General features: G+C 40.0%; 4 protein-coding genes across 5 annotated transcripts; 3 read left to right on the plus strand and 1 right to left on the minus strand.

The window, feature by feature from the left end:
• The first annotated feature begins 271 nt into the window (after positions 1-271).
• LOC104755933 (wall-associated receptor kinase-like 4) lies at positions 272-3,056 on the plus strand. Its single transcript, XM_087497236.1, has 3 exons — positions 272-1,400; positions 1,479-1,601; positions 1,688-3,056. Exons 1-3 carry the CDS (start codon positions 461-463, stop codon positions 2,902-2,904), a joined length of 2,280 nt encoding a protein of 759 aa, XP_087353362.1. The 5' UTR covers positions 272-460; the 3' UTR covers positions 2,905-3,056.
• LOC104755929 (uncharacterized) lies at positions 1,853-7,808 on the minus strand. 2 transcript variants are annotated; one of them, XR_015587687.1, is made up of 4 exons: positions 7,247-7,808; positions 6,152-6,823; positions 3,611-6,009; positions 1,853-2,934 (listed from the first exon to the last, which is right to left on the minus strand). XR_015587687.1 is itself a non-coding variant. In XM_010478414.3 (2 exons), exon 2 carries the CDS (start codon positions 6,804-6,806, stop codon positions 6,528-6,530), a length of 279 nt encoding a protein of 92 aa, XP_010476716.1. In that variant the 5' UTR covers positions 6,807-6,823; positions 7,247-7,386; the 3' UTR covers positions 6,348-6,527. The 2 variants fall into 2 exon arrangements, 1 of the variants encoding a protein (XP_010476716.1); XM_010478414.3 differs by lacking the exons at positions 1,853-2,934; positions 3,611-6,009 and having other exon boundaries at positions 6,348-6,823; positions 7,247-7,386.
• On the plus strand, positions 3,593-6,158 carry LOC104755930 (wall-associated receptor kinase-like 5). The gene is made up of 3 exons (XM_010478415.3): positions 3,593-4,538; positions 4,630-4,752; positions 4,838-6,158. The coding sequence occupies exons 1-3, from the start codon at positions 3,593-3,595 to the stop codon at positions 5,956-5,958; spliced, it is 2,190 nt and encodes a 729-aa protein (XP_010476717.2). The 3' UTR covers positions 5,959-6,158.
• Positions 7,720-10,659, plus strand: LOC104755935 (uncharacterized). Its single transcript, XM_010478422.3, has 7 exons — positions 7,720-8,290; positions 8,642-8,873; positions 8,960-9,199; positions 9,285-9,396; positions 9,485-9,659; positions 9,744-9,984; positions 10,175-10,659. Exons 2-7 carry the CDS (start codon positions 8,690-8,692, stop codon positions 10,459-10,461), a joined length of 1,239 nt encoding a protein of 412 aa, XP_010476724.1. The 5' UTR covers positions 7,720-8,290; positions 8,642-8,689; the 3' UTR covers positions 10,462-10,659.
• The last annotated feature ends 147 nt before the right edge of the window (positions 10,660-10,806 follow it).

Raw genomic sequence — 10,806 nt, forward strand, 5'->3', positions numbered from 1 at the left:
ATTAGTGGCGAGTTACTGTACTCTTTTCACGTCCAATTTTTTTATTTCTTACAAAACAAGTAAGACCCAAACTTGTCCACGTCAGTTGCTAAAAAAAAAACTTGTCCACGTCAGATTACTTGGAAGTTGGACTGGTCGTCGCCATTCATCTCCTGACTTTTTTTAAGCTGAAGTCTTCGTCCAGCTGTCCTTATATTATTGGCCATAGACATGAATAACCAAGAGAGTCAACATCATCGCCATTAACATTCGAGTGCTCATGAAATACGTTGACTTTGTAAACTTAGAGTAATTTTGGTCAACATTCTTTTGCATCTTTGTTCACGCATGATCCATCTTCTTATCGCATCTGAAATTCTCGTCAAACTATGCCAGTCTTGCTTTTTGTTTTAGCTTTTCATTACACGACATTAGAAGACTCAAAGGGTTAGAACGACTACGAACAAGAACAACATCAGTAATGAAGACAGAGACTCACAACCTCCTCTGTATTTTACTAGTGATCTCTGTCCTACTATCTCTGTTCATCAATGGCGTCTCATCGGCAAGAAAACCTCCAGATCTGTGTAACAGATTCTGCGGAGGCATGTCAATTCCTTTCCCGTTCGGTATCGGTGCTAAAGATTGCTATCTAAACCCGTGGTATGAGGTTGTCTGTAAGAACTCTGTTCCGTTTCTCTCAAGGATCAACAGAGAATTAGTAAACTTGTCTCTTCCAGATGCTACTGAGAACTACTCTAACGGAGTTGTTCACATCAAAGGTCCCGTGACTTCCTCCGGTTGTTCTACCGAAGCATCCCAGCCGCTTACATCGCCGCCTTTAAACGTTGCCGGCCATGGCAGCCCCTATTTTCTCACTGACAAGAACCTCCTCATGGCTGTTGGTTGCAACGTTAAGGCCGTTATGACGGATGTCAAATCGCAGATCATCGGTTGCGAGTCAAGCTGTAACAAGGGAAATAGTAGCAGCAGCCAAAGAACAAGAAACGAAGCCTGCAATGGTAATAAATGTTGTCAGACGAGGATACCTGAAGGGGAGCTACAAGTAATTGGAGTCAATATAGAGATCCCTGAAGATAGAAACACAACAGAAGGAGGATGCAAAGTTGCTTTTTTGACAAGCAAGAAGTATTCGAGTTTGAATGTTACAGAGCCAGAAAAGTTTCATGGTGACGGATACGCTGTGGTCGAGCTTGGATGGTACTTTGATTCTTCGGATCCTCGTGTTTTAAGCCCCATAGGTTGTAAAAATGTATCAGATACATCACAAGATGCCGGGTACGGTGTCGAGACGATTTGTGTTTGCTCGTACGGCTACTTCTCTGGATTTAGCTATAGGAACTGCTATTGTAACTCGATGGGTTACACAGGGAATCCATTCCTTCCAGGTGGATGTGTAGGTAAGAGATACTATACGTTTATCTTTCTGCAACCATAGATCAAGTCTACTATTGTTAATTATGAATTGAATTTTGTAGATATTGATGAATGTAAACTAGAACAAGGACGCAAAAGGTGTAAAGACCAAACTTGTGTGAATAGGCCCGGTTGGTTTGAGTGTGAGCCAAAGAAACCAGGACAGGTCAAACCAGTGATTCAAGGTAAAAGTCAATTTGTGTTTATCCTGAGCGTTGTGTTGAACATATTGTCGTTCTGTTCTGTACACGTTATTCTTTTGTTGGTGCAGGTGTTCTTATAGGTTCAGCACTGTTGATTTTTGCCTTTGGAATTTTCGGGTTGTACAAGTTCATTAAGCAGAGGAGGAGGATAATTAGGAAGAGAGAGTTCTTTAGACGTAATGGAGGTATGTTGTTAAAACAACAGTTAGCTAGAAAAGAAGGCAATGTAGAGATGTCAAAGATATTTAGCTCGAATGAGTTGGAGAAAGCTACTGATAACTTTAACAAGAATAGGGTTCTTGGGCAAGGAGGTCAAGGTACTGTTTACAAAGGTATGCTCGTTGATGGTAGAATCGTTGCAGTGAAAAGATCGAAAGCCATGGATGAAGACAAGGTAGAAGAATTTATCAATGAAGTTGTTGTCCTAGCGCAAATAAACCACAGAAACATTGTTAAACTCTTGGGATGTTGTCTTGAGACAGAAGTTCCAGTCCTGGTTTACGAGTTTGTTCCGAACGGAGACTTATGCAAGCGTCTTCGAAATGAATCTGATGACTACACAATGACATGGGAAGTGCGCCTTCATATTGCAATAGAGATCGCAGGAGCACTTTCGTACCTACACTCAGCTGCATCATTTCCAATATACCATAGAGATATCAAGACTACTAATATACTACTGGATGAGAAATATCAGGCTAAGGTGTCTGATTTCGGAACTTCTAGATCCGTAACCATAGATCAAACTCACTTGACAACTCAAGTTGCAGGTACTTTTGGGTACGTGGATCCGGAATACTTTCAATCAAGCAAGTTTACGGATAAGAGTGATGTGTACAGCTTTGGAGTTGTCCTCGTGGAGCTCATTACCGGGGAAAAGCCGTCCTCCCGTGTCCAGTCTGAACAAAACAGGGGTTTTGCAGCTCAATTTGTTGCAGCGCTGAAAGAGAACAGAGTTCTTGACATAGTTGATGATCGGATCAAAGATGAATGCAACCTGGACCAAGTGATGGCAGTGGCAAAACTCGCTAAAAGATGTTTAAACCGTAAAGGGAAGAAAAGACCAAATATGAGAGAAGTTTCGCTTGAGCTGGAGAGGATTCGTTCATCACCTTATGATTCAGAGATTCGTAATGAGGACGATGATGACGAGGAGGATCAAGTCATGGAACTTAACTTTGACGATACTTGGGATGTTGGTATGACGACTGCTCCAGCCTCTATGTTTAATAATGGATCCTCCACATCTGATGTTGAGCCTCTGGTTCCTCCACGTACGTGGTGATGGTCAACTAATAACAATGCATGTGTACCCCTTCATTTGATGTAAAACATTGTTATCTTTCAAGTTTCAATTATGAATTCTAGCTTTTCACCATGTAACAATACACACAATTTGCATCATGAAACCAATAATAAATAATGTTTTAGTCTGTACATATATTTATATGTGTTTCCATCAGTTTCTCATAGGAGATACCTTGGAACCTTCTTTCTCACGCTATCACCAGTTGCCCAGATTTGTTCATTGGTTAAGTCTTAAAAGTTAAAAACCAAAGCTGACCACGTCATCTATCCGTTAACCATGTCATTGCCACTACATGGATTACATTTGATTTGACTGGTCATAGATTCGTTGACTTTTAAGTTAACGTAATTTTTGGTCAACTCTGTTTTGTATCCCTGATTCATGAACGAACATGCCAGCATTGTGACGATGGTCAAATGAGTATAATATGGTTGCCTGGTTGGTCTATTTTGATATGGCCATTAGAACAAAGATTGGATTTTTATAATCCCTCAGGCATATTGACATTGACCAAAGTTTTTAGTAGTGTTTTTTATGGGGATGCTTTGTAACTTGCTTCTCTTGACCTTTAACATCAGATCAGGCAGGTCTTTATAACTTCTTTTTTTTTTTTTTGTTCATAGAAAAGCTGATTGAGATTGATCAGAAATAAAAAGAAAGAAATATGAAGACAAAAAATTACCGTTTTTTATGGATTGCAGTGTGTGTCTTAACTTTGTTCATGAATGGCTCATCAGCAGCAACACCAACACCTCCAAACAGTAATAATGCTTCGGCTTCTTGTAATAGAAGCTGTGGAGGAATCTCGATTCCGTTCCCATTCGGAATCGGCGGGAAGGATTGTTATCTCAACGGCTGGTACGAGGTTATCTGCAACAGTACAACCACTTCTGAGTCTAACACAACTACTGTTCCGTTCCTCTCTATGATCAACCGGGAAGTAGTGAACATCTCTCTTCCAGATTATAAACCACACGGTGTGGTTCACATCAAAGGTCCTGTGACTTCGTTGGGTTGTTCAAGTAATACTACTAGCCAAGGACCCAAAAAGTCGCTACCGGATTTGAACTTCACAGGCAGGGGAAGCCCATATTTTCTGACAGACGAGAATCGCCTTTTCGCGGTTGGTTGCAGTACAAAGGCGTTGGTGACGGATACTGAATCAGAGATCTTGGGTTGTGAATCGAGCTGTGAAGGCACCAAGAGTATTCAACAAGTATCAACCTCAACATGTGACGGTTACAAATGTTGCCAGGCAAGGATACCGGTGGAGCGTCCGCAAGTGCTAGGTGTCAATATAGATGCCACAGGAGGAGAAGGGTGCAAGGTTGCTTTCTTGTCTAGCAAGAGGTACTCGCCATCAAATGTTACCGAACCAGAACAGTTCCATGCTGATGCCTACGCCGTGGTAGAGCTAGGTTGGTACTTCGATACTTCGAATCCACGCTTTAGAAGCCCCTTCGGTTGCACAAATTTAACATATCACAGATCTTACTCATCCGGTGATAGTTGCCTTTGTGAGTATGGTTACTTTTCCAAGATGAGTTATAGAAACTGCTATTGCTCCCTTGGCTTCACAGGGAATCCATACCTTCGAGGGGGTTGCATAGGTAAGTGTTTGTTTCTTCTTCTTTCTTTCGGCCTTACTATTTTGTTCAGAATAAATCAGACCATTGATACTAATAATTTATATATATGCAGACCAAGATGATTGCAAAGAACCCAATGTCTGTGAAGAAGGCACTTGTGTTAACATGCCGGGAGGCTACAGATGCGAGCCCAAGCCCGAGATAATCAAGCCGGCCAGATCCCTCGTGCTACAAGGTGAGTTCCAATGGCAACCTTGCACTATCATACTACAAGGCAGAGCATGAAGTAGTATAGTTTATGTTTCTCTTCGTTGTTGCAGGGGTTCTTATAGGTCTATTGGGACTATTGTTTTTAGTTGTTGGGATACTCGGATTGGTCATACTTATAAGAAAGCGAAGGAGGGTCATCAGTAGCAGGAAGTTCTTCAGACGTAATGGAGGCTTGTTGTTAAAACAACAACTAACTACTACAAATGACGGTAATGTAGAGATGTCGAGGATATTTAGCTCAGAAGAGTTGAAGAAAGCCACCGATAACTTTAGCGTGAAGAGGGTGCTTGGGAAAGGCAGTCAAGGAACTGTGTATAAGGGCATGCTGGTTGATGGCAAGATCATTGCGGTTAAAAGATCCAAAGTTGTCGATGAAGATATGCTGGAAAACTTCATCAATGAGATCATCCTTCTTTCACAGATTAACCACAGGAATATTGTGAAACTCTTGGGATGTTGCCTGGAAACAGAGGTTCCAATCTTGGTTTATGAATACGTTCCCAACGGTGATATGTTCAAGCGCCTTCATGATGAATCCGAGGATTATGCGATGACTTGGGAAGCGCGTCTTCGCATAGCCATAGAGATCGCGGGAGCTCTTTCATACATGCACTCAGCTGCATCCTTTCCAATATACCACAGAGATATCAAGACTACCAATATCCTATTGGATGAAAAATACGGAGCTAAGGTTTCTGATTTCGGAACTTCAAGATCAGTAACCATTGATCAAACTCATCTGACAACACTGGTTGCAGGAACGTTTGGGTACATGGATCCAGAGTACTTCCTATCAAGCCAATATACTGACAAGAGTGATGTTTACAGTTTCGGGGTTGTCCTGGTAGAGCTCATAACCGGAGAAAAACCGTTATCCCGAATCCGTGCTGAGGAAGGAAGGGGGTTGGCAACTCATTTTCTCGAGGCCATGAAAGAAAACAGAGTGATTGACATCATTGATATTCGGATCAAAGATGAAAGCAACCTTAACCAACTGACGGCAGTGGCAAAACTTGCTCGAAAATGTCTTAGCCGGAAAGGAAGTAAAAGACCAAACATGAGAGAGGCTTCAAGTGAGCTGGAGAGGATCCGTTCATCACCTGAAGATTTAGAAGCCCATTTCGAAAACAATGATGAAGAGGACCAACCCGTCGAGATCAACAGAGAATGATTTTCGGAGGTGTGTTGCAAGACTGTTCCAACCCTTATGTTCAGTGAATCCCTAAAGTTTAGACGAACATGGTGACAAGATAAGAAAAAGATCACTCATCAATATTTATCCACGAAGTGTATATTTAAATGTCAAAGTTTATATATATGTACTTTCAAAATGAATATAATCGCTGAAAAGAAACCAAACTTACTTGTCTAGTAGCAATTACTAAGTTGTCAACGATATGTCAGCAAATGTTGACTTCTAGCAATGTTGCTTCGGCCAGCAATCTCAGAGTCTAAACCTGTTTGGTTACAAATCATATCCCGCTGCAATCATTATCATCATTCCCCTGGTAAGCATTCCCAAAGATACATAAATGCATGGTGTTACAATAACTAAAGAGGTTTGATCGACTCAAAATGGTTTAGCTTTCAATTATGAATATCTGTTTTTCTTCACCAATATAATGATACTCACAAATAGCAATACAGAATCAAGAAAAGAAAAAGGATTAAAGAATGTTACTTATTACAAGAATAATAAATGGGGTTGGTATCATCAGCTATCACCAATAAATAAACACTCTAGAAGAATTTAAGTTTGCCTTTGGAGATAGCTTGAACATGTTGCAATTGACAGATTGCCTTGTCTTTACCGGTCAAGCCATAGCAGGAAGAGTGCCTAGCGCCTAAAGTGACGGCAAAGTAGAGATAAATAGTGCAGAGGAATGCCAAAAGAGCCAATGCAGTCAAGAGATATCGATGCCTCTGAACAACGGTGGAACAGCTACCCAAATCTTCCCACTGCTTCTTTAGACATTGTTGTCTCCTTAATGGTGAAGATACAAGCCCATCAAGAACCATGGCTTTAATCAATCAACCTGCAACATTTGACACACAGTCGTTTACACAAATACCAAAACAGCTGAAATGTAAATGTTGGGATTTATGTTTCCATCAAATAAACCATTTACACAGCTACCAAAGATATAATAAGAATCTGGAGATCATTTTAATTGTCAATGAGAAAGCAGCAATTTCGATCGAGGTATAGTCTTTATTTATGATTGGCATTATCATTTACAGGACGAGCTTTTGAATCTTAAGCGGAACGTCAATTTCAATTTCAACTTCAATCAATCATCAAACACCAATCACAATTGACAACAACAACAACAACACAATGGATTAGGAGAGATTTGACGAAATGGACTATAAACGATCAATCGAGAGATGAGAGAAATCAAAAGATTGAGGGAAACAGATCCGAAGCAGGTGTAAAATAAAGGATTTAGATAACGAACCGGTGGATATAGAAACAGGTGAGAAGAGAGAGAGAGAGAGATCTGGAGAAGATAAAAAGCTGAATCCAGCTCCGAGGAAATCAACTCCGCCGGTATGGAATTTTCTAGAGGATGATTCTCCGGCAGCGTTGTTGCGAGAAGAGGGGGGGGGGGGAGAGAGATCTCCGCCGTTGATTGATGATGGGGGCTCTCGAGCTGGGCCGATTTGCCGGATACGCCGTAAAGCGGCTTATTGTCCGTTACATAAAACGGGAATTTAGGGATTTTTATATGCAGATCCCAAAACCAAATAAAAAGGAAAAGAAGAGAGAAAAAGAAGGAAATAAAATAAAAATGTCAAAATGATATATGATGCGTTGTTAGCTTCCTTCCACTCCTTTGTGTGTGTTATTAATTAAATTAAGATAAGATAATGGGACATGTTCTTCTGGATAGCTCTCTATTTAACCTAGCTAGGATCTCTTCTGACTCTTGCAGCATCCAGAGGTTGTTTTACAAACAAACACGTATTATACGTAATACATATCAATATATCATATACAGATTTGTTAAAACGTACGTACACAAGATGAATGAAACTCATCACTATCTAGTATCTCTCATCAATCCAAATCGGTTCACATGTGACTATGTGAGTTAGTTAACAAAAGTCTTTTGTATAAGTTGCCGTCTATCGAGTGTGGTAAAAAGGAACTCCGTTTTATTAGCATATAAGCATCCAAGACCAGTCCAAAAGTATGTAGTATTTACGCGGTTCAATCATAGGTTGTAGTGTTGTTGTACTAGTATGAAACTATGAATACAATATGTTTGTATTACAAGCTTTTGAATACAGAAGGAATATTGGGCCATTAGTGGGCTTAGCATGAAGGATATATATTAGATGATTTATATATAGTATAATTAATTACCCACCAAATTCCACTTTAGTTTGGTCAAAAAGTCCGATATCTGGAGCGAGAAAACACCGAGTTTGTTTATTTTGTTTGTTCTACTTTTCGAGGAGAAGGATAGCTCAAAGGGTTTTTTGATCGATCCCTCAAGGTATTTTGATTCTCTCTTTCTCAAGTCGATTTGGGTTTCTTTATTTCTTTCCTTCTCTAGAGGTAAAATCCGATCAGACTAAAACTAACTTCTTCGGTTAAATTTTAGATCGAAAACTCTGGTCTGGTTCCATCTCTAATTTGGGGGAAAATATCAGCTTGATTTTGAACCCAGTTCCAATTTCATAATATCGATTCCGAATCATTCTCTTTATTTCTGAGCTCAATTGATTATTTTTTCTATTCGATTTTGGAATTGACAAAAAAACGAAGCTTTTGTTTCCGTCTCCAACCGAAATTAGGGTTTTTGTTGATGATAAGTGTTTTGCGTTTTTTCTTTGATACTAAGCAGCTGAACATTGAATACAACTTTTGATCTTGAGAGGAGAAAGAAAGAAAGATGTTTGCAGCTTCTTGTCTCGCATCGTGCTGTGCTGCTTGTGCTTGCGATGCTTGCCGTACTGTCGTTTCTGGGATCAGCAGACGTTCCGCAAGGATTGCTTACTGTGGTCTCTTTGCTCTTTCCTTAATCGTTTCATGGATTCTCCGTGAGGTTGCTGCTCCTCTCATGGAGAAGCTCCCTTGTAAGTTGCTTTATTCGTCATTAATAATACTTCTAATGGTGAGAATATGTTAGCTTATGGAACTAATTTTTGACGACATTGTGCAGGGATTAATCATTTTCACAAGACGCCTGATCGTGAATGGTTTGAGACTGATGCTGTGTTGCGTGTCAGCTTAGGGAATTTCTTATTTTTCGCTATTCTGTCCGTTATGATGATCGGTGTTAAAACTCAGAAAGACCCTCGTGATGGTATCCACCATGGTGGTTGGATGATGAAAATTATCTCTTGGTGCATTTTGGTCATCTTGATGTTCTTCCTTCCTAATGAAATCATCAGTTTCTATGGTATGTTTTATTTTGTCATTGTCAACCAAGTGATGAGTGAATGGATTAGTGTTGAACTAATGAGAATCAATTTGACATCTTGCAGAATCCATGTCAAAGTTTGGTGCTGGATTTTTCCTTCTTGTTCAAGTTGTGCTTCTTTTGGATTTCGTTCATGGATGGAATGACACATGGGTTGGCTATGACGAGCAGTTCTGGTTAGTAAACATATTTGCAATCAAAATCTTATGTGACTTTATTATCCCACTGAAAATCTAAGTACTTGACTTTATTATATATATATAGGTATGCTGCGTTACTCGTTGTTTCTCTTGTATGTTACTTGGCTACATTCGTCTTCTCTGGGCTTCTCTTCCACTGGTTTACTCCGTCTGGACATGATTGTGGACTCAACACCTTCTTCATTCTCATGACTCTGATATTTGTATTCGTCTTTGCTGTTGTAGTTTTGCATCCCGCTGTACGTTTTGACTCTATTTCTCTTATATCTTATTTGACTCTCAAATTTCAGGCTCACTGAAGGCTACTTAACCTTTTTTGGCAGGTCGGTGGAAGTATTTTACCAGCGTCGGTTATCTCTCTCTATTGCATGTACCTCTGTTACAGCGGACTTGCAAGTGAACCCCGCGACTACGAGTGCAATGGTCTCCACAAACACTCCAAAGCTGTTTCAACAGGCACAATGACCATTGGGTTACTCACAACTGTTCTCTCTGTTGTATATTCCGCTGTCCGTGCTGGTTCTTCAACTACTCTTCTCTCTCCTCCTGATTCTCCCCCCGCAGGTATGTTTTGGAAAGCAAAAAAAACCCTTCTCTCGCTTCCTTGTTTTTTGCATGATAAGGGTTTATTTGATTGAAAGCTTGAATCAAAACTAAACTGAAACTTGTATTTCAAATCCAAATTTTGAAACCTTTTTGTGTGAGTCCTTAAGAGCTAAGTATGATAAGGTTACCTCTCGTTGAAAATTTTCAGAGAAGCCTCTGCTTCCGTTAGACGGGAAAGCAGATGAGAAGGAAGAGAAAGAGTGTAAGAAACCAGTGTCATACTCATACGCATTCTTCCACATCATCTTCTCTCTCGCTAGCATGTACTCTGCGATGCTGTTAACCGGCTGGTCAACTTCAGTGGGTGAGAGTGGTAAGCTGGTAGATGTCGGGTGGCCTTCTGTGTGGGTCCGTGTAGTGACGAGCTGGGCGACTGCTGGTCTCTTCATCTGGTCACTTGTTGCTCCGATTCTCTTCCCTGACCGTGAGTTCTGAGCTTATTGCATCATCTACTGGAGGTTCTGAATAACTACATTTCATGAATCTTGAATTTGTAAAAAAATATTCTCTCTTTCGACTATAATAGAGAGTCTCGTGTGCTTTAAAACCACGCATTGCCTTTCTTGGCTCATCTGTAATATAAATATATAAATAATTGTGAAAATAGACCAGATTGACACAAAAATAGAAAAATATTGCTAGATTGACATCCTCCTATAGAGAAAAACTAGATTGACACAATGTTATGTTTAAATTACCAAAAAGCCAACAAAAATTGAAATTGGAAATAAAAAATATAGAATTAAATACTAAATACCCTAAAACTAATAATACTGAAAC

Source organism: Camelina sativa, chromosome 17, assembly GCF_030686135.1.
Source record: "Camelina sativa cultivar CO46 ecotype springtype chromosome 17, ASM3068613v1".
Classification (NCBI taxonomy): Eukaryota; Viridiplantae; Streptophyta; class Magnoliopsida; order Brassicales; family Brassicaceae; genus Camelina; species Camelina sativa.